Source organism: Urocampus carinirostris, chromosome 8, assembly GCF_059441175.1.
Source record: "Urocampus carinirostris isolate Australia breed hairy pipefish chromosome 8, RoL_Ucar_1.0, whole genome shotgun sequence".
Lineage (NCBI taxonomy): Eukaryota > Metazoa > Chordata > Actinopteri > Syngnathiformes > Syngnathidae > Urocampus > Urocampus carinirostris.
The window spans coordinates 29843387-29869900 of NC_142356.1; the positions used below are offsets into that span (position 1 = coordinate 29843387).

The window sequence follows — 26514 nt, forward strand, 5'->3', positions numbered from 1 at the left end:
ATTATATTATAGAGCTCCATTTAGTCTTGTGGGCCTTAGAACGCCCCAAACTTCTCCAATTAGGAAGACCAACCATTTACTCGTTTGAAAATGGTTGAATACATGTCTTAGGGTTGAGATTTTAATGACTGCTATGGATGTTCAGGTTAATACCACTAGTAGTATTGAACTATTTTCATAATCATGACCTCAGCAACTAAAAACTTTTGTTTGAAAATACAAAATACGTTTTTTTTAATGCAAACAACTTTCCAGCATTATTGTGGTAATTTGTGCTGTCTGTGTAATTATATCGTCGTATTGGAGTGTTCAGATACTGCTACATTCATGATTAACACATTAAACACCAGACGTTATTCTCAAATTTGGAGAGCCGTAACCTCCAATTATTGTCTCTTTTTGAAGGCCTACACAAAATGTAGTTTTGTAAATATATAGGCATGGGATATATCAAAAGAAAATGTGTATGTTTCTAGGTTTTACCTTTGTCTGCTAAGTTGCTTGGAAAGGCTCATTTCTATGAAGACTTCTGAGAAAAACGGCTTTTTGTAAAAAGATATATTTCAGGCAGAGAACAATGTTCATTTTGATGCTTTTTTTGTCTTTGCATTTGTGATACCTCCAATAACTTAACAATGCTATCTGTAAACACAAAGGCACTTAGCCTACAAATATTTTTTTTTGCAAAAACACTGAACTTAAGCATTAACTATGCACAAACTTTCCGGTGAAGTGATCACACGATTTTGGTCGCCATGGCAATCGCGATGCCTAGGCGACCGCGCACGAAACATCATCCTTTCAGACCAGACGATGACGATGGGACTTTCTCATTTTTTTTGAAAGGAATAAGCTCTGTTGTATAGTTAACTGCCTAATTCTATATCTTACAACCCACCACACTGTCTCACTATGCCCACGCAACACGCCATATGAGGCTGCCTGCATACACTCCTGGAAGCAACACTCCAGGGGGCTTCATCAATGTGTGGAAAAAGATCCGATCAAAGCCACACCTACCATCTCATACCGTAATCATTCCCAAAGTCTCGATACTTAACGATGAGCAGTGCCAATCCCTTTTACAATAAAAGAGGAAAACATAATTTTTCTATGTTTTGGCACTCAGAGATGATGCATCTAAAATTATTTATACATAATGGCATTGAATCAGTTAAAGGGTCGTGCTATCACACTTTCCTCAATACCAATACTTGTTATGTCCATGTTGAACAACGTGCTAGTCCACCAAGGCGCATATTTTACAGAGAAAAAAAAAACTAAATTCAAGCCAGGCTACAGGAATGCCTTACTGTGGATGCAGCTTGTAGAGTGTTCCATCCACGCCCACGGTTACATCAAGGTGGTCCAGTTTCCGGTTCTCACGGATCTTGTCCACGACTGCTGCCATGCCTGCTCCGCAGATCTGGGCGGCACGACGGGACACAGTGCCACAGACTTCCTTGACGATAATACTGTCGTCACACGTGCTGTCCAGCCCCAGCTGCTGCAGGATGGCCCTCACCTGCAGCAAAGCAAGACGATCGCTGACAAGAAAAAACATGGGGCGGGGGGATTGAAGGTCAAAATGTTAACAGCTTGCCAACAGCGGGAAAGTAACTAGATCCCAAAAAGCTATTGCCAGAGGTGACAGTATAAGGCTCAAACAGACTGATACCTCATTATCTTTTACTTTTTGTCGGCAAAGCATTGTGGCAAGAAATTTACAGTAACGATGTATAAATCATTCTGGTCAATGATTTTTAAAACAATAAAAGTACTGCAGGCAAATTTAACAAATTTCATTACAAAAAGCATCCTTTGCAGAAAACGTCGGACAATAATAACTTAATGTAAATCAGTTTTAACATTAAAGTTCATAGCGTTAACATTGATAGCATTCATAATATGGTTTAAATTATCTCATCTAGCATTCTGCTTCTTGTGCAAATGTTTTTTTTTAATTAGGACCAACTTTAAAATAAACTCTTATATTTATTATATTTTAAAATTGCTGATTTTAAATTGGCAAATTTATATTTCTAGGAATATAATTGTTTTTACAGTTTTGGTTCACAATAGAGTAATTCATTTTTTTTAGAATAAAAGAAGATACTACATGTTCTTTTGATAGGTTCCATGTTTATATATCAACAAAAAATCATTTTCTGTTGGCCTTGCAAGATCAGTGAAGAGGTTTCCTCTGGGGAAAATGACTGAAAGCAAATTAGTTAAGACCTAGAGGGCCAAGTTGATTAACATGTAAAATATTACAAGGCTGAAACCAAGGAATATTAAAAAATTTAAGGACCTGGATAGAAATACTTATATATAGTGTATCTATCTAACGGAGCAGACTCCAGGTTAGATTGAACAAAAGAACTGCTTTCCCTACAGTTGTTTGCCCTGTCTGTTGTTGATAATAAATGTCGAGGGAATAGTTAGGGCACAATCCAAATGTCTAGGCGGGACATCTTCTGCTTTAGACTGGCTGGTTTAAATGGAGGCTTTGTTGTTGCGGGCACAATTTTAGTTACCTCTTTAGTGTGTTGTTGATGTTGACTATTTGATGTCAATTAGTGCCAATACAACATCCATTGCAGCCTGGTCATCCTGGAAGGAGGAATACCTCATGGGTGGTCGCTTCTCAAGATGTCTTATTTTATTCATGTGCCTATTTTGTTCCCTTGCCCTCATGTAGGTCTGAGATCAGGGGACATTGTAACTACCACAATTATGGCCCTGTGCAACACTCTGAGATTAAGGGCTATAAAAATACATGTGACCTGACTCACCTTTCAATCTGTGACAGGAACTTTGTCTCAAATATGCCTCTAGTCTTTAGAGTTTCAGAGATTTGACCCCGGAAAAGGAATCCACGTTTGGTGAGATCAATCAGAATCTGCCTGACGATCTCTCCTAGGTACATGCCACTACACATCTTCTCATATCTGCAGAAAAAAACATAAGTGAGGGACAGTTTGCTTTAAATACTCTTGAGCTGCTGAAAAACATTCCCACCTCTGTTTGCCTTCATTAAGCGAGTTCTCGTCCACTGCCTGGTCGTACTGGGTTCTGATGTCATCCAGGCAGCCGTTGTCTCCAAATGCGCCCCATTCCATGTTGACGCACATCCGACCTTCGTTCCCGTCTACAATCTCAATGTTTTTCATCTCCTCCATATAGCAAGCGTTGCTACCAGTCCCTGGATGTGAAGGAAAACACTTATCACCTCATGGTAGGAACTCATAAGAACAAATATTAGAATTTACCTGCAATCAGGCCAACCTCACAGGTGGGTTCCTCATATGCGCAGGTCATCATGGTGCCCACAGTGTCATTGACTATTGCAACTACATCCAGCTCAAACTCCTGAGGAAAGGAAATGATCTTGTGTAAAAGATACTGGTTGGACTTTGAACTATTGCGCACCGCTGTGGTCAGACCAGTTGAAATTCAGTTTCAACCCAAGATGCATGCGTTAGCTTTGGTGTTTGATTTATAAAACAACACAACTTTGCTGATCAAAACATCTCCCCAACGTTTTAGCTGACGATTCCACGATTCACACAGAAAATGGACACCTTTTGGGCACTGCACAATGCTAGCACACCACAATAGATCAAATAGTCCTCGTCTCCATCGCTGCAGGCGATTCCCTGTTAAACTCCACACTGCAGATGCGTACCCCAGGTGGTGTGAGTGTTTAAGCATGCTAACATAACCATCGCGCAATCATCGATCCCCTGATTCCATGTTACCTGGAACTTAAGCACTAACAGTCACTGAATACTTACTGCAGGGATGTGATTTGACCAAAGTGAAATTATCTGAAAATTAGGCGGGGGTCTGGGGGCCGCGGGCACCCAGCTAGGTCCAGGGCAGTGCCCTGGTGGGGGGAGAAGTGGGGCGAAGCCCCCCGGAGGTCATGGGTTTTCCGTGTTTTTAAGTACTTTCAATGCACTCAGATGACAAAGAAATAGACAAAACAACAGCATACATTTTCAATGTATTTTGAACTATCCCATATAAAATTACAGTTTAAGTCAACTCAAAATCAGTCACATTAAAAAACATTGGACTGCCTTTGCTATTAAAAACTATCACTGAGAATATCATCATATCTAACTCATGTGATTACTAAGTTAACACATAAATCATGTTGAAGAGTTCAAATTTCATGAACAAATAATTGTATCATGACCAAATGAAAAGTAACTCATATTAGAACATACCATAAATGTCTTTGTTATAGAAGAAGATGTTATCTATAAATGAAAGTACTGTAGTGGGTTGTACATAATTCACCCACGGAACCATTGTTTAGTTAGCGAGTTCCTAGGGGGACTCTTAATTCGGCCGGTTCTAGCCACTCTCGTGTTTGTTTTGTTATCGCCAGTTTAAATGTCATTAAAGCAGCTTTCGTTGGCACCTTTGTTTGACACTCCGCTTACGACTCCCGTCTCTGCTCGCTACATTGGATCACGTCGGGGTCACCAACATTTGTAGATAATTCCTTCTCTAACCAGTCCGATCGAAACTTGTTTTTTTACGATCTTAGCAATTTCTTTAACTCGCGGAGCATCTTTGCGTTCGATCTCGGACATCTTTCTTTAAACACTCGGCAAAAACGTGTGAGAAATGAACAATGGCATACTCCTACGCCTTTATAAGGAGCGCGTTTATTGGTCAACACGGAGACTTCAACCAATCGCAAGTACGTTTCATTTCAGTTACGGAAACACTAAAATGGAACGCTGTCGAGACGAAATCGTTTTTTTTACCATTTAAAAGAATCGGAAATTTTAAAATTTTATTTTTGGAGCGAAAGCGGAATTCCGCGAATTAGCGGAAAAATCACATCCCTGTTACTGGGTCCTCCATCTAAAAGGGTAAAAGTTCTATTAGATTTTAACGTGATGACATACGTTAATGTTTGTGATTACATTCTTGGAACAGTAAGAGCAGTTGATTCCAAGGATAGAGAAGTGATGTTCACATGGTGGTCAAAATTAATTTCCAACATGTGAAAAGTATGCAAAATTAAACCAACAGATGTGATGGGTTGTCAAGGTAGGTAGGCAGAAGTCAGTCGGTAAGTCGGGTTTAGTCAAAGTTTTGTACTTTCAGCGTTACAATCTAAGATAGAATGGGGAATTTTTTGGGGTGTTTTTATTGTCTATTACTTTTATAATTACCAAGTGTATTTAATAAAGGGCATCAAATAGTTCAAATCTTGAAATCATTTAAACACTATTAGGTTGGGGGTTTCCCCCCAAATCAATTAAAGACAAAATAGAAATACTTAAGGCCAAATCATTTTTTTCTTGACTCTTAATAATTACAGTAATTCAAAAGCATTCTTTACATACATTAAAGACCAGAATCATTTTACTTAAAGGGTATTTAAAATACTTATATTTAAAAATACAGTAATGATCTGCTATAAAGTGGTTCATCTTTCAAGGTCTCCCTGCTTCACTGATTTTAGTCTTGCATTATGATCCTATTCTGATGGGCTGAACAGTCCCTATTCTCATGGTAAAAAATAGACATGTTTACAAGTACAAAATACAGAACTTGCATTTGTTAAATGAATGCTTGGGCCTGTAAAAATGTTTGTCCCTTGGTTTCAATGTATAATAGAGTAATTCATTGTCCAATAATCATAAAAAATAAAGGTGTGTACTTCACAGATTTCGCTTATCAAGGTTCTTTTTGGGACGCAACCCACGCGATAAACAAGGGTTAGCTGAACAAGAACAACGTTTACATTTTTTATACCATATTTGTCGTTCAATGTCCTTGTAAGACTTAAGTGATTATCACACATGTCACTCTTGGTTCACTCATTTGATCAGCTTATTCCACCACAAAATTTCATGTGGAAATTAAAGTTCGATTAATTATTTAATCACGTATTTATATATAGGAATAATTTCTGAAGCAGCAATGTTATATGTATAAATACGTATAATTGCAATATTAAACCAAATTCATTCACAAAACAATGTCAATCAGATCGGAAAAAAACTTGAATTGAAATTGAACACATTAAGTAAAATAGGACCAATGCTCAGCAAAAATAATGACAGCAAATACAAGTGATTATGACACTTCAAAATTTTACCATCAATAAGGTGGCAGTTAGGCAACACTTTCCCTTTTGTTTCTTACGCAACAAGTATCCCAGCTCAAATATTGGCTCAGAAGTTGGGAAATTCACAGGGAAACTATTTCGACTAGGACGTGGCAATGTGAAAGGGGCTTATGTCTGGTTAGAGTGCTATGTTCCAGTTTAAACTTTAATTGAGTATCTCAAAGTTACTTTTTTCATCTAACAGAATGAATAGCATGAAGTGTTTCTTTCCAATGAATTACCTCTTTCCTCTTGATAGCTTCTCGCAATAGTTCCACCACATCTTCACCCTCACAGTCAGTAGCTTTGAAGCCTTTGGTCCAGGTCACAAGTATCCCCTGCCGAACAGACTCAATGTCAACTTAATGTTCACCATTTGGTGTACTTGGTCGATTGGGCTCAGTGTTAGTGTAAAACTCACTGCATCGAGGCTGGTTTGATGGCAAGGGAAAGAGAAGGTGAAACCCAGGGGCAAACGAGCACTCTTCATGCCCATGTAGTCCAGAAAGTCTGAGATGCAGTGCACAATGTGGTCAAAGAGCTGCCAGAAGATAATAAAAGAGAAGTGAATTGTTCTGAAGTGATTCAACTCCCTGGTGCAGAGAGACAGTGGTTGATGCTACCTCCTCTCCTGTTCCCTGCATAACCTCTATGGGAATGGCGTAGATTTTGTTGTGCATCTCAACTGACCGCTTCTTCCCACTGCGAATCTTTACCAAAAGCACACGGAAGTTTGTGCCCCCAAGGTCCAGGGCCAGGAAGTCTCCGTTTTCTGGATGAGGAGTAAAAGTGTATGTTATCAACAAATTACGTCACTTGGAATTTATACAGTATTAGGAAAAAGTTACTGATTAATGTTTTGTATCTAATGTTTGAAGTGCATGCTGAACTGTCAATTGTAACAAAGCATTTCATAATCACAATTTTCAAGCCAATAATAGCACTTAAATGTCGATTAGTTGTATCAGTCCTAATAATAACAGCCTTAAATACGCCAAAATCAGCGGAGGTGCATGCTGCTCATGCTAATGCAAGTGAATGTAGTTGGGAAGGTTGAATTGGTGCTGTTTAAGCGCCGTTTATGATAGCCTTCCTAATTTGCTTTTCAGAATTTGCAACCTTGAGTTGCGAATTCTGACCGCAAGCGGCACTTGATGTGCTAATCCCCACTTTGACAAACCAGGCTTTCTTAACTCGCAAGCGTTAACATTGACAGCATTCAGACAACCACGAGGGTAATTCAAATTCAGATGGTCATTTCAAACTCAGACAAAAAGACACCTGCAATAAAAATATATATATATATTCGCAAATATCTGAACTATTTGGGCTTTTTATTAATAATTACAATTTACCTAAAATTAAAATTATGCGGGAAATCTATATCTTTTTTTTAACTCAATTACCATCAATCCAACACAATGTATACCTAAACAACTAGCTTGCTCTCCGGCCAATCCACCTGAAATGCATGTTTTTGGAATGTGGGAGGAAACCGGAGTGCCCGGAGGAAACCCACGCAAGCACGGGGAGAACATACAAACTCCACACAGTAAGGCCGGGAGCTGGATTTGAACCCACGCAGGAGGTTCCCACGACCTCAGAACTGTGCCGCACACGCGCTAACCACTGCGCCGCCGTGCTGCCGCTTAAAAACTTATTTTTATTTAATAAAGAAGTATTATTTAACAAACAAAACCCTCCTTTTCATGTTAATCGCATTATGATTTAATAAATAAGAGAAACAATTGTGTTTTTCTTTTTGAATAGAATGGGTTATAAATGAAAAATAGTAAAAATATTCATATGAAAATATTGCAATCATGTCAAATGCAATGTTAATGTAGAACACTATCGGGTTATCATTCACCTGTTCCGTCCGGTGTACTTCGGACAAACGTGGGCAACATTTTGACTGTTGCCTCCTTGTGTGTGTCCTTCCTGAGGCCCCTTTCGATTTCCTCTCGCATGCGTTTTTTTACTTCCAAAAGCTGAGCTTTCCCCAGCCGGAACTCAGCCAAAGTTTGCTGGATCTGCCGGGCCTGTTCCGTCAGCCGGTAGGCCACCGCGGTTACCATGGCGGCGCCCTTGCCGCTTCCGCTCTCCGACAGCAAGAAGCGGACGTCAGAGTCTGGCACCAAACGGCGCACCATCTTGTGGAGACGGCGGGCATACCTGGACATTGATAAAGATCTCAGCTACGGACAGCCACGTGAGCCGCAAAGGCATTTTAATACAGCTTTTTCCTTGACTGATTGTAGGAAGCTTTATTCTAAGAATTGTTGGAAACTTGTGGGATTAAACAGTTTAGTACAAGAAATCGCTCGTTTCTATTTGCACCCAAAAGAGAATAAGGAAGTTTTCGAAATAAACGTTTTTGGAGATTTAAGCTTAACTGAAGATACTTTGTGCCTTTTGTGAATTTGTATAGCTCTTCAGTTTTGGATTTGGTCCCAACATATTAAACTGCCAGATATGAAAAGAGACTTAGTCTTTTGGGGTGAAAACTAGAGGTTATTGTTTTTAATCATCATTGTGTTGCTATTGTCGGGAAAGATATTGAACAGAAATGGTCTTAGTCTGCTTTACTTTTATGGTTATATTGATAATTCTTAAATTTGTTGGAAAAGGCTGGGTTTGTACACCTTTTTCATGGTCAAATTCAAGTAGTTGCAAAAGATAATCTTTTTGTATTTTGCAGTTGACTGTTGTTCAAAATCCACTATTTTATCACTGTATTGTTATGTTGTGAAAACCATTAACTTAGCCTAGTAAATCTGAATACATTTAAGAGTCTCAAAGGGCTGTATAGACTACAGATTATTATTACAGACAGGTTCTTCTACAGAGCCATCACATCCCTAAACCAACACACAAAACTGTAAAATCAAATCTTGCAACAATTTGGGGTTTATTTCTCTTTTTCTTGTTTCCAAATGAAACAGTGAAAAAAAAAATTTATTGCACGAAACTGCAAAAAAATAAAAAATTAAAAAATAAAATAAAATACAATAAAATAAAAAATACTATTGCGTATACCTTGAGAAGTATATATATTCTTTAAATTGGGGTTGCTAAACGCTGTTCCACTAATTTTCATTGCACTATTGTTACAATGTACCATTCTTAATTGCATTATTATTATTAGATAACGAGTATATTTTTAGGGGGGTTAAACTCCTGTCTCATTAATATGCTTTGTGAGTGTGACATGTTCGCTAAAGCATTGCCTTTTTTTAACTAGTTTAATGAGGATTCAATCGTTTGTTTTTGCTCTAAAAATGTACCAAATTGATGTGTTTGAATTTAAAATGTACACAATTTTCTTCCAGGGGGCTGCCCAAGACTTTCCACCTACCAGGCCAGGGTCTCGCAAAATTCTACAGGAAACACTTCTGAGCTATTAAAAAATACAATAACAAACAAATAACTTTAAACCTTTCGTTTGAATTTAAAAATAATTTGAGATGAGGCTTCACATTTTTTGCGGTTCCAGACAGATTTGTGTTTTTGTTTTCTTTGGTTTCTTATGGGTTGGGTCCTATTTTGGGTTGCTAATAAACGTGGTTATCTAATTTGAACAGATACAGATTTTGTGCACCTCCCATTTTCCATTTAATTTTTGGTTGTTGAATTCAACGATTCAAAACAACCTGAAATAATCTTATCGTGGCATTATATGAGGAATCATGTGCTTACTGAGGGTGCATCTTGTAGAGCGATCCGTCGATGCCCACAGTGGTGCGAAGGCGAGCCACGCCCTTGTTCTCCTTCAGTCGAGAGAGGATGCCACCCAGGGTGGCAGCGATCAGATTGGCTGAGCGGAATGACACGATTGTGCACACGTGTTGCACCGCAAGGCAGTCTTCATCTGACGGCTCCACCCCCAACCTCGTTAAAATTTCCATGCACTTCTTAAGCCCTTCTTTAGACCTAGTGGGAAAATCAACAGTCTTGCATGTAAAATCAAATCAGAATTGGGCTTTTTCCCCTTCATCTCTTCAAATTTCAATTTTGTAATTTGGAATCGAGAAAAATGAAAACGTAATAGTTTAAAGTGAACTTGCAAGCGACTCACTTTTCAATGGCAGAAACATGCTTGGTCTCAATCTTCCCTCTTGTCAGGAGCTCGGGTGTGATGCGACCTTCAAACAACAGACCTTCTTTGGCCATCTTGACCAAGATCAGTCGCACAAGCTCTCCCAAGTACATGCCACTGGCCATCTTCTCAAAACTAAATACAAGCAAAAAACGGCAGAGATTTTCCATTAAAAGTTCCCAATCTTTATTCCCTAATGTCTGTGTGGTTTTGATTAGGGCTGCAACAACCATTTATTTTAATAGTCGATTAATCTGACCATTATTTTTTCGATTAATCGAATTGTAAAAAAACCCACATTATTAATTCACTCTTCTTTATTCAAATATTGAAATGGTATGGACAAATAGGAAAATAATACAGAAAATGGAATGTTCCACAATAAAAAAAAACAGTGTTTGTCAAATAAATAAAATACATATTAATATATGCTTTAAACCTGAAAATATATACTTTTTTTTATAAAGCGCAAAAAATGCATCTCTGTTGTTCAAGGGTTATGAACAAGAACAAGAAATCATTGCGAATCTGAAATCCCAATGACACAACTCAACCTGAACATTCCAAGCAAATAACTTAGCGTTAAAAAATACATACTGCTTCTGACTACCCCTTTTCGAACATGTTATGTGACATTATTTTGTTGTTGACTCATTGTTTTTGTCCTATTTTTATTTTAATGTTTGAAATAAAAGTTCATTCTTTTATTCATTCATACATACATACATACATACATACAAATCAATGGTATATATCTGCAAATGTTTGAGATAGTCTTTTAAAAAGTGCAGAAATATTGTGTATGTATATATATATATATATATATATATATATACACAATATTTGTGGTTTAAAGGTTTAAAGGTACATGAGCTTTTGGAACGAGAAACAAATGCAAATGTGAAAACCAGGTAACAAGATTTTCAACATTTTCCCAAGGATGAGGACCCTTTTGTTGCACATATTTGAGGACAATTCTAATGGATGCCTAAATTAAAAAAAAAACTAAGAGGTAGCTGCAGCCCTATTCAATCAGAAAAAAATCAGAGTCGCAGCTACAATTGCATGGCAGAAATATTTGAAAATTTGCTATTAAAGCACTACACAAACTAAATACAATTTACTCAAGAAAGATTATCATCTGAAAGGAAAAAAGGTATATTCATGGTATATGTCTGATATAATAAGTTGTTCGTCTGTAGTTAGTTATTAATTATTGTTGTCTTTAAAAAGTGGGATGGATCAACACCATGAAAGGAACATTCATTTGGATTTTGACTATTTTCTGGAAAAATTGCATAAATCTAATCTGAATGCCTTTTCTGAACAAGCAGACATCAGCACTCACAGCTGCTTTCCTGGGTTGATGGACCCCCTGTCGATCTCGCGGTCAAACTCGGTGCGAAGGTCCTCCAGAGATCCGTCATCCCCAAAAGCCCCCCATTCGGTGTTGATGCACATCCGACCCTCATCGCCCTCCACCTGTTCGATGTGACGCATTTCCTCCATGTAGCAAGCGTTGGTTCCAGTTCCTAGAGAAACACATGGTTGGGGAAGTGGTCAGTTAAGGCAAATAGGTTTTGCCCTTCTGATGTTGGGTATTGCTTTTTAGCAGTATAAGATACCCAATACTCTAGCAACAAGTGATACAAAAAAAATTATAATATATATATATATATATATATATATATATATATATATATATATAAACATTTTATAATACAGTGGCCCCTCTATATACAATCTACTCATGATACGAGAAATTTGAGATCTTACGATCAAAAATTGTCCCTGACGTACAAGAGAAAATCCAAGTAACAAGATTTTTAGTCGCCACCACCACAGAACACTTAAGACCACTCACTGCTACCATCAGCTTGTCCTAGTTAGCCCGTGTGTTTACCATACCCCCTCTTGTAATGTGTTTTGGGGCAGTAATGCACCCAAGTGATGGATGCCAACCGCCTTTAAACTCGATGTTTGTTTTGTTTAATCGCTTAACTCTAGTAGCATGAAAAGTATCTTGTGGTACCTCACTCCTCCTGCACCTCTCTCCCACATTCCACTACTACCACGCTTATAGCTCAATTAGCAACTGCCGACTTCCTTATGGTAAGTGCTCATAATGAGCTTTCATTTTATTACGTTTATATCTTTTTATTTATCTTATTGTTGTATCTTTTTATCTTCAATTATTATTTGAATGTGTGTTTAGTGATCAAGAATGTGTGTGTTCTAGCTATTTAAGGTCAACTTGTATGATTTTGGAAGGCTACGAATGGATTAATTGGTTTTCAGTTCTTATAGGAAAAATTGGTTGGGGGATAAGAGAAATTCTAGACACGAGCTCTATCTGGGAATGAATTAATCTTATATGTAGAAAGGCCACTGTATATTTCAAGATTCTCTCTGAGGTTTGTTCTTTACTTAGCGCAAGCCAGACTTGCCTATGATGATCCCCACTTCGCAACGCTGATCATCAAATCCGCACGTCATCATTGTTCCCACCGTATCGTTCACCACTGCCATTATGTCGGCTTCATAATCCTAATGTAGCGGATAAGAAAGTACATCGGAACAAAATTAATTTGCCTCTTAACGTGTTTTACTGCTTTTTGAGTGGCACTCACCCCTCGTTTCTTGATGGCTTTGTTCAGGAGTTTTACAACGTCCATGCCTTCCACGCCATTGGCTTTAAACTTCTTTGTCCATGTCACCAAGACGGCCTGTCAATTGCATCTATGATAAGTAAGGTTGCACGATAATTATCGGCCCGATAACAGCCAAATATGACGTCACAGTTATTGGCCGATATAAAAAAAAAGACATCACAATTAGTCACTTGGAACAGCGGTAAAATATTTAATCAGCTAGGGGTTTCCAGTGTGGTGCTACATGCACCAGGTAGCGCATTAAGTGCAACCGAGTAGCTTGTGAACTGGTTCTTAAAATAGCTCACCATTGATGGGTTATAGTGATTTTCTAGAGAATTGATTTATAACTCGCATAAAATATCACTGTCATTATGAGTGTTTTTAAAAACAATGTTTTGCTTATTTTACTGTACCTACGGCTGGGCGATATGACAGAAAATGTTATCACAATATAAAATTTCTTGTCAGTCAATATCTATGATTATCACGATATCACATCTTTTTTCTTTCATATTTTAAGTCTCATTTTTGCCCATGAAAGTTAGTTGTCAAAACCAGATGCTGCTTTAACCAATCTTTAATTTCAGAACAAATGTTCATGGTGACAAACTACTACACAACATTTCACAGATAAAGGTAAACAAAATGTGTGAAGCAAAATGAGGAACATTGCACATAACCTGAGGTAGACCTACAATTCCCCCAAAATAAAAAAACAAATACACAGAACGTAATTTGCTCTCAGCAATGAACATGTTTAAGATTCTATGAGCATAAGTCTAAAGTGTCTTACAATGTTAAATGAATAAATAGGCAAAAGGAAAGGGAATACTGCTGAAAAATTATATCACGATAGGAATCATCATCCTTTTATCGCACAGCCCTAACTGTACCTCTAACAAATACAACTTAGTAATAACATAATGTAACAACATAGTAATGACATAAGTTGCTATTCATTTCAAACTGGTAGACCTTTGCGCTAATAAGTAACAAAATAAGAAAATCTCAGTGAAAAAAAGGCTTATGACCCCTAGTTTAAAGGGCGTCAATTAATGGATAATTATCAGCAAGGGCACAAAAAAAGCTATATCATTTGCTATCTATAAAAACAGGTTTAAAATGTCAGTACTACGAAATACAAATAAGGTGCCAACAGGAACGAGTTTCTATTCCTATAGTTCATAGTTTTCTTTTCATTTATATACTTTGTGGGGTTTTTTTTTCTTACAGCAATGAACGAACAATGACTGTTTAAATATATCTAGTCCTCCACATTTAAATGCCCGGACTACCCTGGCAGTTAAAGTATTTGTGAACCGTAAAGCATTCAATTAATACTAGACAGGTATTTACACCCCCTCTTGATTGATTCAACACCATTTTTGTTGCTCATTTATCTGTCATTAATCCTTTGAATACACTTGTTTCATTTTTAAGGATTGCAGTAAGTTCATACACACTATAAAAGGAGTCACCAACCTTTTTGAAGTGGAGAGCTACTTTTTGCTACTGATTAGCGTGACGGGCAACCACTTGATCTTCGCGTTATTACCATGTTGTAATTAATTATTATAACAGCTAGTAATTATTAGAAGTAGGATCAGACAACCTGTAAAACATCATACCAGCTAGAAACAAAGTTTCCAAAATAATCACAATGACCCATCACTGGTAAGCTATTTTCAGAACCGGTCTGCGGGCTACTCAGGTGTTTTTTGGGTGCTACCTGGTGAGCGCGGGCACCAAACTGGAGACCCCTGCTTTAGAGAAACAGTTTGTTTTTTGTTAGTTCCTCTCATGTTTCAAAGTGACTTACTTTCCATAAAGTGTAATCATGCTAGGCTAATCTTAGATCAAAGCAAATTCAGCTTGTTTCTTTAAGAGATCATTTCATTTGCCAAATACAAATAATATTAACAAATAAAAGTTTCAACGTTGCAATATTGCACTGGTCAAGAAGATATCTTAATAATTGTATAAAGAAGCAAAGTATGAATCATTTTCCTCGTACTGTTTTTTTTTTTTTCAAGAAACTTATTCTGTCAAGCCAAATATTTTGGTTGAAATCAAATAATCTATTTCTCATTCAAAAACAGTATCATATTTTCAACCTTTTTTTTTGCAGTTTGTCAATAACACTTTTACCTCATCCAGTTTACTTTGGACGCAGGGAAAAGAGAAGGTGAATCCGACAGGAAGCTTTTTGTCCTTTATCTTTTGTTTTTCCATGAAGTCGCCGAGACATTCTGCCACGTGGTCAAAGAGCTGCAGACACAATTTTAGGGGTAACACTGAAACATGATCTGTGGCTGTGGTTAAATATTTTTCAGTTTATTATTTTGAAAAATTGCAGTAGGTTCCATCTTATCACAGAGCCTTCGGACCTCTGACTAGACTTATTCAGCATAAGGTAAAACGCAAACAGAGCTCAAGTCTTTACCTATGGTGCCGACTGTATAAGCAACTAAAGCACTCTGTTGTGAGACGAACTTTATTTTTTATTGCTTGTGAAACACATTACGTTAAAGGCAGCGGCCATTTGCCGAAAGTGCATCTATCTCCACAGGCCGCAGTCAGCCAATAAGACGAGACCCGTGTGTCGACCGTGTTTTGGCTATCATGTTACAACTCGACTTCCAACTGTTCTACGGGAGTTCGTATGAGGTCATCCCGGGCTCTAACATAAAAGAAAATCCTCTTTAAATGAGAATTCAACGAATTATTTTGTTGTTTTTATGCTGAGTACCTTAAAAGTGTCTCCCCCACAAATGATTCAGCAGCTAGTAAATCGTAGGGGGATCAATGTTGGCCTTAATGTTGTCTACCATAAAATTTACTACTGCAAGTAAAAGTTCACTGTTGTGACAACAACAATTGATGCCAAAAATTCCCTTGGTCTCGGCCTTAATCAGGGGTATGTCCCAAAAAAAAAAACTACTAGTGTAGTGAGTAGACAATACTTATACAATGCAGAACAGGCAAGCAGTCTGCAATAACCAAACATTTTTACACAAGTGTTTCAATGACGAATGGAAACTGTAACTTAATTTTAAGTGCAAACATTATTGACAACCTATTATCAATTTATTTGCCAATTATTTTGAGTTGATTAGAATATGTCCATATCCTTGGTATTTTAGTATACTGCAGCTAAGCTTCAGGCATTATAAGGGAGTCTTCTCACCCCAGCCACCACATCTCTGACCTGTTACCCTCTTGTAAGTGCTACAGGTCCCTTATAACAAGGACAAACAGACTCATAGTTTCTTTCCCAAGGCTATTCCCCCCTGAACAAGCGCAAAAATTGAAAACACAGTATATATAACTTGCAAATTCTCAGGGAATTTTTGTCGTTGCTAATGTTATTGCACTATTTTTACGGTGAACTATTTTTTAATTGCACTCAGGGCCAGTCTGTAAGCACCCTATTGTGAATACTTTGCAGAGTTTTTTATTTATTTATTTCCTTTTTCTTTTAAGTTTTCTTTATATTTTAATCCTGGAGTGCCATGTCTAATCTCATTGCATACAATGTTTCACCGTGTCAATATCAATGACAATAAAAACAGTTATATTATACAGGGTTCGTACACCTTTTTGGGGCCAAATTCAAGCACTTTTCTAGCATCTTTTCGGCCAATTTTTCAATTTCTCCAGTCGCTTCAAAGGAAGAAATCCAGCGCTGATGAAACAACGTTTTTTATTGACTTTGATGACTAAAATAAAGTCGCTATTTTGCTGCTAGAACATACTGTCGATAGAGTAATTTTGAGATGTTCCTGTGTATGAAATCACAAGTCACACTATAAAAATTAAAAAAAAGAAAATCTTCATTTGTTGTGTCGTCCCTAGTCAGACTTCGAAGAAACATGGCAACGGCAACAATTCGAAGCATTTTCAAGCACTTCACCTAAAATTCAGGCATTTTTCTGACCTTGAAAACAACATTAAAATTCAAACATTTTCAAGGATTTCAAACACCCGTACGAACCCTGATTTTATTCTGCTTGTCAAAAGGTCTTTCAAAAATTTTGTGAGACGAACATGTAACTGAATAATGAGTTTTAAAAAGTAGTTTTCTACATTTTTAACGCAAAATTTTATCGAATGAAGAGTGTGAAATTTAAACTTTTCTTTTATCGGATACACAGATTTATTGACAAAAAAAATGGAGTGAATGGTCAAATATTGTCATCCTAATCTTTACCATTTTGTCCAGGTTAATGATTAACTGGCTTGTTTGAAGTTACTATATATATATAATGTTTCTGCTAACATTGAGGCCGTTTAAACTGAGCACTTTGGTGGACTAACTTACAACCAATCCACGGTAAAGATTTTTAGGGTATTGTTATAAATAAGAAGTGGCAAAATACTCCAATTTACAAACGACCAAGCATGACTCTTTATCAGTAATGAAACATTTGGATTTACCTGGGTCCCATTACCGTGAATGATGTCATCTGGGGTCTCATAAATCTGGCTCTCCATTTGAACCGGTTGCTTTTTATCTTGGGTCACCTTTACTCGCAGGATCCGAAAATTTGATCCCCCAAGGTCAAGAGCAATGAAATCACCCTTTTCTGTTCAAAAGACAAAACACATTGAAAATGATTCAACATGGAAAGTCGTGTCAAGTATGGGAAATGTGTTTGTTGGAAGATTTGCTGAAGTTTTAAGAGATACCTTTCAAACATGTTTTTAAACAGGACAAGCTATCAAAGACAAGTTGCTTTGACTTTTTTCCTGTCTCACTGTAGTCAACCGTAGAGTCCAATGAATGTTTGTCAACCCCAGCTGCCCTTTGCCTGTGTCCCTCAAGCCACAAACCTCCAAGTCTATTTTTAACACTGGCATCAGTCAATAAGGTGATGGTGTATATTTCTGCTGCCCGCCTTGTCTGATATGAAAACAATGTGTAAACGTAGACGTGTTCATGACATGATAAATATATTGGGTTTATCACGGAATTACAAAACTAGTTCCTGCAATACCTGTCATTGTATTAAATTGCAAAATATCAAAAGCTAAAACTAGACTGATTGAAATGCACTGATTGAAATACGAGCATAATCATTCCACTTGCACATGTTCGTACATGTTTGACTCTTTGTAATTTCCAGTTGTCGCTGTGTCATCAAACCTTTACAAAAATGTCCGAAACTGGGCTAAAATGGCAGCTGCAAACCAAAATGATCAATTTCCTTTGTTATTCATTTTTTATATAACAGTAATTCCTTATCACAGTTTCACTGGTTCGCGTATTTTCATTGTGCTTAATGTAGGAGGCAGGTACTAGAAGAACAACTACCTCTATTTGGTATCTGAAAATAATTGGAAACATGGTCCTCCTCTCCACTGGGGTCACTTGGGATTAGTCAATGTGAGCATATTCTTTTTTATAATGTATAGTTTTACATTAGTATGTATCCGATAAAAGGTAAACTACACAACCACCTTCCAATAGCAGTAAGGATCACGCAATAAAGGTCAGTTAATGGTGAGTTCTTTCACCTGTAGTCCTGGTGAACATACGTACAACTAGGCAAAATGTAGCATTAGCATTTTATGTGTTGTTCATAAATCACAATATCACAAGTCCCAACCACAGTATCAGCTGCAAAAGCAGGATACACATTACACGAAACAATATTTCAAAGATTTGGAATCTTGGCAAACGCCACATAGTAAAATGTTTGAAATAGCAAATATTTTATTAATGTTTTGGTCCTGTGTGTGCAGTCCTGCTTGCAATCTGACAACAGCTCTCCAAATTTAATGCAAGCTCTTGTGGGTTTTTACAAATGGTTGCTGAATATTTACGAAAAGGATAACGGTTACATCGAGCTTGTCTGCAAGGGAAGCATTCAAAAGATTTCTGTGATTGCCCAGGGCCTCAAAGTAAATTGTTTTGAGACGGTGCCACTGCAGAGTCATGGTGGGGCTAGCCAGCGTCCCTTCTACTTGTGGGAATGTGCTGATACGTTAACACCTTTTGTTTATGGGTCATCCAAACTATTTTTCCAGAAGCCCTTACAAGCATGTTCTATTCCAACCATTTTAAAAAAAAATAATATTAGATGCCATTTTTCTTGATCAGACCTTAATTTTCAAGGAACAATCTGTGTATCCATTCTTTTTCAGAACAAAGCACTAAATTTAAAAAGCCTAAAATAAACCAACTTTTTTTCCCCAATATTCATTTTAAATTAGAATATGACTTGTTTAACGACTTTTTGAGATGTGTTACTCGTGATTTTCTTCCCCCTCTCTTGTGTGGGATTCAATGCATTCTAATTCCCATTTTTTTGTTACAAAAGAAAAAATAATACACAGATTATCCTGATCACCAGGTATGCTTTAAATAGTTTTAGGTGTAAGTTGTTACACAAAGGGTTCCGTGGTTTACTTACATAAAAATGCCACTTTCAATGTGACAGAAATGTGTCCATTAAGTCATTGACTGACTCGCATTCGGAGAAACCCCCTACACTTAAATGATAGTCATCTACACATGAATATGATGTCATGTCGTGCTTTGTTTAGGACAGAAATTTTCACCTAACTAAATATTTTGCAATCCCTTCCTCAACTACACACACACACACACGCACACAACACTACCTATTTAATCTGTTGTGTGTAGTTAGAATTATTATTCTATACTTTGAATACAGAAACATCGATCATCAACTTTGCCAGACGGGGCGGGCCAGCCTCAGGACTGTCAGCCAGGTAGGCATCGTCCCAGTCTGCCTGACAGTCAGTTCAGGCTGGACGACTGATTGGATATGCACATATCCAAAAGAAAACAGTGTGGCATTGGTAAAAGCCAAAATTGAATTATAGTTGACTTATAGGTGAACATGAAGATAATATCAGAATCCACAAAAATGTGTCCAGGAACAGGACCCATAAACAAACTGGAACAAGAAGTCAGCATTATTGCCTTAAAGTAACGACCTTCTTGGCATCAAAAAGATCATGTTCAAATGAAATATTAATCATCTCTGAAAAAAATTCTGGCCTAGACTTAGCAGAATGACAAGTTTTTTTTTTTATTTCACGCTACCTGAACCGTCAGGGATGGACCTGACAAAGGTAGGCAACATCTTGACTGTGGCATTGGGGTTCGTTCCGTGGCCGAGGCCATCCTCCATTTCCCGGCGGAAGCGATTCATGACATCCTTCAACGTCTCGTCAGATAACCGCATGGAGTAAAGGTATTTGTCGATCTGTTGACACAAAAACAATTCCGAATACGGTTGTTTAGCTTTTTTTTCTTCGTGTCCCTTGTAATTTTAAAAAATACGAATTCACAATTTTTAAAATCCTACCTTAGTCCTTTTAGTACATATGGTCCTGAATTGAAAATGAATCAGATTTTTTTTTGCAAAGTATGAACTCTAACAGGTGCCTGCATGGGTGTTCTTCCGCGCACTACTTTCCTCCCCATTCTAAAAACATGCATGGCAAGTTGATTGGTGACTCCAAATTGTCCCTAGCTATGATGCCTGTGCGTGATGTTATATGTCTATGTGTACCCAGTGATTGGCTTACAAACAGTAAAGTGTGTCCCCTGCCCACTGTAAGCTAGGATTCTCCACAACCCCCGTGACCCCAGTGAGGATAAGCAGTTCATGGGAGCATTTCCCTCATTAAAACTCCACCATGCAATCCTTACGGTCAAACAAACTTCTTGGGAGGTAACTGATTTTCTCATATTAACTGTATTTATTACACACAAAAATCATCTAAACCTAGGACAAAGGCCTGATGAGTGAACTCAGTGATACCAACTGTGACCACTTGAAGGTAATAAACAGCATTTGAGGAACACATTAAAATGATGTTCGTACTGAACATTACTGGAGGTAAACGTTTAAGTACGGTACTCCTAATTGTCATGTTACACTAGTAGCACCAGGATCAACGCTGGTGAAAATGAGTTTTATGGAAATTAGGTGAGAAATTTCATGCTTTTTTTTTTCAGGAAATCCGCACTTAAATGTAATTTTCATGGGCAGAAAATGGTGAGAATTTTATTAACTGATACACGAATAAAGATGAAATGTAAATCTACACAAATCGAACTCTCATCCAGTGAAGTTTTCATTGTGTAACATGACACAACCTAACAATAATGTTTGTCTGTCAATGCTGTGACCTCTGAAGTGTTGCCATTTAAAAACACTCCTGAACATTTCAGACTTGTCAGCTGATAAAGACACATGACCAAGTAACCTCTTCTATTAATACAGAGGGTCATTCCTAAAAATAGAGCATTAAAAAAATTGACAATAACAATATTTGCAATTAGGCAAGATGTGCCATCCTGATTTAAGTTCAAATGCCCTGGTTGAAAAAATAAAAACATTGGCCCCTGGCCACTAAACAAATGGGATATGCAATTACCGTAGAGATGTGCACAAAGCTATTGAGCAACTACAGGATGACTTTGATTACTGAAAACAACACTAATTGGTTTTCTATTGATCAATGTGAATTTCCCTTCGGGGATGAATAAAGTATCTATCTATCTATCAATGAGGAGGGTGTAAATAGTTATCTAACTGCACTTGCAAAAAAATGTCTGATCTGTGCAGTTCACCATGCCGTTTTTAGTGGAAGCAATTACATTTTTAAAATAGACAATAATATTGACTCGTACAATTGAATGGTGGACTTTATAACTGCCCAGATGGACAAAACACAGTTCAGAAGAAAAATAATTTTAACTGCAAGAATAAACAAACCGAGAGGGTGCAAAAGCTGCTCAGGTGGAAAACAACTTTACCCTCTTTACCAGATGTTCCACTTTTAATATTGTGACATAACGTTAATTTAATGTGACAAATACAATATCACAATATTGCCGTTAAATGGTGAAGAGCGATTTTGAGACTTTAACTAACTACATCAAATCAACATTTATTTTATAGCACCTTTCAGACAATGAAGTGCAACACAAAGTCTATAAAAAACATTCAATGTAGAATTAAAAAAAACAAAATCTAAATACAAACATGTTTATTTGTAAGATTTCGACTTTTAAAAATAAAGGTAACATTATACCTATTACCATGACCTTTTTGTTACTAATTAACGCAAAGGGTAACTAGTTTAATATGCATTTTTTTAAATAACCGCTTATCAAATTATTACTATGTTTTTAATATGTTATTATTGGGTTAATTATTGGAAGAAGGGTTAAATAAACTCTGCCAACCAATAAAAAACATTATTTGACAAGAAAAATCACAATAACCGAACAGTGATAAGCTTTATTCAGAACAGGACCGTGGTTTACACAAATAAACACGACTGGACTTGGCATCTCCGCTGTCCTAAAGTGTACCGTGGTGCCCGTTGCCATGCACTGTATGCTTCTTCCGCTGATATTTTTTTTTAATTATTTCTGATTAGTTTTATTACATACAACAATAATTAGATGCAATTGGCTAACATCCAATCGAGGTTACTCCTACAGACAGCACAAGAGAGCAGGGATATGAAAGCTCCTTTAATTTCAGCATCTTAGTGACAAAAAAAATAGTATGACTTCCTATAGAATGTTGCATATAACAATAAACTCAATGTGCAGTATTTTTGCTGAGCTGACACTCAATTACACGTCCCAATTGAAGCCACGTAACCATGTGATAATCGGGCCAAAAGTCTGAAAAAGAATATATATATATCTATATATATATATATATAGAGAGAGAGAGATTATTAAAATGCAAAGGACATATTGATATATTTAACTCAACCTGATGTGCCTGATATTTAATCTATTTGAATTTTGGGTTTTTTTTTTCAATGCAATCTTAAACGGTTTCATCGAACAAAATAAGTTATAGAATGTACTTCCCTGAATTACCTCATTACCATTTAATTAGTATATGAAAAGAAAATAGTAAGACACTGCCACCTACCGATAGGGATAAATGTTACAATAAATCAGCTTGAGTCACCGCCGCTACCCAGGTTCGATTCCTGTTGCATCCAATGTAGTGTGCTTTTGATCAGCGATATTTTCCGACTGATCAACCAGTGCATGAACACAGTAATATACTACTGTAAAACCTTATGTGCACACCCAAACTTTGGCTTATTTTTAAGTTAAAAAAACAAGTGAGTGTTGTACAAATAAATACGGTAATCCAGCCCACACAAACTATACTGATATTTATTTTAAATGCCCCACCAAAATCGCTTGCAAAATCTCACGATAACCCCTTCACATCCACCAAACATTTTCTCGTCTGATCTACACAATTTACATCAATAAACATTTTTTTTCTACAAAAGGGTGAATTTTACTGAAACAAGAGATATCCATGCCTAAAAAGAAAAAACAGTAGTAATCTGCTGCCACCTACTGCTACTGAGGTTTTATTTGCCCTCATATAGGTTTTAGATCTGGGGATGTTGAAATGGTGGACTGTGCAGACCTTTCAGACTTTTTGTGATAACGGGTCATACAAAACAATTGACGAAATCAGACTTGACGAAAGCAGATACTGAACAATGAAGTGCTTTTTTGCAAAGATAACATTTGGCAGTTTCTGCAGCACACTAAAGGTTTCATCGCACACTGGTTGAAAAACACTGTTTTAAAGGCACAGTGTGTACTATTTAGTGCCTCCCAGCGTTAAAAAAATAACTTCATTACCAAATACTGTATATTGATTTAAATAAAGAGCAAAAATCCATTAACTTTAGTATACATGTGTAATAATTGTAGGTTGAAATGTGATTTAATTTTACATAACATAATCTTCAACTAAAGGGGGCTAACATAGTTGGGCATCTTGGTCAATTTGGGTCCCGATCATTTTTATTCTTCCTTGTGTTTTGACCAGTCGTTTTCGGTTGCAGTACACCAGGGATCTTCAACGCGGTGCCCACTTAAGACATTTGAGGTTCCTGCAGACCTGTTCTGAAAATAGCTCACCAGTGCTGGGTCATGGGCATTTTCTAGTAAAATTATTTTGATTGGTTGATTGAGTTTAATCAACACTATTTTTAATAATTAACCAGGTAACATAGTAACAACATAGTAATAACATAATAAGTTAACTCATCTCATTAGCTGCACCGCTTATCCTCAGTAGGGTGGCGGGGGTGCTGGAGCCCATCCCAGCAATCATCGGGCAGTGGGACACCCTTAACTGGTTGCCAGCCAATCGCAGGGCACACGGGGAAAGACAACTCACTCGCTCATTCACACCTAGGGACAATTTGGACCAGCCAATTCACCTGAAATGCATGTTTTTTGGAATGTGGGAGGAAACTGGAGTGCCCGCAAGCACGGGGAGAACATACAAACTCCGCACAGGAAGTCTGGAGCGGGATTTGAACCCACGCAGGAGGTTCCCATGACTTGAACTGTGCCGCACATGCGCTAACCACTGCGCCACCGTGCTGCATAATAAGTTATTATTTTGGAAATTCAAACCAATACATTCATGGACTTCATGGACAAAAAAAAAAATCTATCCAAGTATTGATAATTATTTTTAAACAATTTATAGAGTAGAATGAGAATCGATTTGTATACTAAACAAATGTAATTATTCGACTTTTTATTGGTTAATTTTACAGCAAATACGGGAAACTAAATACCAATTAATGTGTTTTAGAAAGCAAATGAGATTTTTTTTGCAGTTTTCGCGAGCTATCTGGCTATTTTTTTTAGCCTTGAAGCTAGCTATCCTCCTCTATCTTTTTAGCTATTAAGCGAGCTCTCTTGCTAACTTTTTATTTTTTTGCATGATATCTAGCAAACATTTGACCTTTTAGCTACTTATCAAGCTAAATGTTGGCCTCCTTTCTTGCTGGCTAGCTAGCATTTTTTAGCTTACTATCCGTCGATTTAGATGACTTTTTACTCTTCTAGAAAGATATCTAGCTTTTTCTCATCTTTATACCTGTATAGCAAACAATCAAGCTACCCTTTTTAGCTATTAAGATAGTAATTTAGCTTGGTTATTATTTTAGAAATGCATATAAAACTGGGTGCCCTTTGCACTAACTACAAACAAAAAGTAGCTCTTAGCTTGAAAAGGTTAGCGACTCCTGCACTAGACAGTGAAGCGAAATCTGGTATCACAGTGTCCCTTTAAAATCAGCTCCAGCGTGGTGCCCCCTAAAGAACACTAGAGTTGCCTGCGGACAGGTTCTGAAATAGCCCCTTATTGTGATTTTCTAGTAAATTCGTTTTATAGCTGACATGATGTGTTAGTGGTTGTGTCAACTAATAAGCACAACCTGATTATAATCACATATTGTAATCACATAAGTTATCAATATCCATGTTTAAAATAGTAGCCCTTAGCCCTAATCAGGAACAGAAAAGTACCCATCATCTTTAAAAAGGTTGGTAACCCCTGTCATGGACAGTTTTAATACGTTATCTAATATTTTCTCTGTACTATCTCATGAGGAATCAATTAGTAAATAATATGGAAACAAGTAGTAATCTGATACGGATAGATGTTACAATTCCCAGGCTGAGCACTGGAAGAAAGCCAATTTACTGAACAATGACAGGCTGTTTCGCAAAACCAAAGTTGGGCAATTTCCTGCAGCACACTAGTGTGCCCCTGCACACTGGTTGTAAAGCAGATTTAATACTGGTACAGCTAACTAGATTTCGCCTCTTTAAAATGCTTTTGTTGGTATACTGGCTGTAGTTTTCCGCCGGAGAAGAGTTGCTCCTTCCCTGCACGTGCGTCTACTGCACTGTGACGTCATGATCTCCCCAGCCCTCCCTCTCTTGACTCGCGCGCAAGGCCGTCCCCCAGCACCTCCATCCGTGTCGCCGGTCTCTCACACTAGCACGGAAGCTAACGTCCGGCGGCTTATGAGCACAAGGTCACATTTCGGAAAGACTTTCGGGCGTTCTTGTGTGTTTCTGTAAAGGAAACACACAACATTTGAAAAGGCCCACTGACACCTGTATGAGCAGTATTTGGCAGTCCGTCTCAAGGACACGCTGCTAACCTCTCCCCACAGCTACCGCGTACATCCTCGTCCCGCTTCTTCCCCTATCCCGCATCCTCACGCCCACCAAGTAACATGGCGGCCGAACAAGACACGAGCAGCGTCTTGCTACTAAGCTTCTTTTACCTTTTTGAGTTGGTCATCCTTCAACTCGGTGAAGTAGTAGGCCAGTAGCTGAGCCGCAATCATCTTGTCTTCCTCCTTGTCGAGAAGAAACTGCTCGGCTGCCTTCTCGTCTGTCCGCCCTCCTGCGCTTGTGTCCGCTCTTTTCCTTGCCGCTGGTGGGCGAGGCTGACTGGTAGAGGGGTAAGTGAAGCGGCGACGGTCGTACCTTCGACTCTGCGACTACACGCACACGCGAGGGAGGGTTTGGACTAGAGTTCCCCTCTCCTTCTCTCCTCTCTCTCCCCCGAAACTATCCCCCGCTTTCTTCCCCCGCCCTCGAGGTGAAGTAGCACCGACACGAAACGGATGACTTGCCGATATGCCCCGCCCCATCTCCACTTGTGATTGGCAGATCAAAATCTGGCAACATTACAGTGGGACCTCGGTTATCGCGGTTAATGGGGGACCAAAACCACCCGCGATAAGTGAAAATCCGCGAAGTA

General features: G+C 37.8%; 1 protein-coding gene across 1 annotated transcript in view; it reads right to left on the reverse strand.

The window, feature by feature from the left end:
* LOC148361556 (hexokinase-1) overlaps positions 1-26313 on the reverse strand; it is a 29868-nt gene extending 3555 nt beyond the window's left edge. The window contains exons 1-17 of the mRNA XM_088342266.1: positions 26033-26313; positions 19968-20130; positions 17330-17478; positions 15041-15160; positions 12869-12964; positions 12686-12785; positions 11587-11770; positions 10218-10373; positions 9839-10072; positions 8010-8314; positions 6763-6911; positions 6561-6680; positions 6382-6477; positions 3273-3372; positions 3022-3205; positions 2796-2951; positions 1314-1547 (exon numbers count right to left, since the gene is read on the reverse strand). Of these exons, the coding sequence (XP_088198392.1) occupies positions 1314-1547; positions 2796-2951; positions 3022-3205; positions 3273-3372; positions 6382-6477; positions 6561-6680; positions 6763-6911; positions 8010-8314; positions 9839-10072; positions 10218-10373; positions 11587-11770; positions 12686-12785; positions 12869-12964; positions 15041-15160; positions 17330-17478; positions 19968-20130; positions 26033-26095 (2609 nt within the window). The 5' untranslated portion in view covers positions 26096-26313. The remainder of the gene's footprint in view (positions 1-1313; positions 1548-2795; positions 2952-3021; positions 3206-3272; positions 3373-6381; positions 6478-6560; positions 6681-6762; positions 6912-8009; positions 8315-9838; positions 10073-10217; positions 10374-11586; positions 11771-12685; positions 12786-12868; positions 12965-15040; positions 15161-17329; positions 17479-19967; positions 20131-26032) is intronic.
* Between the last annotated feature and the right edge of the window lie 201 nt (positions 26314-26514).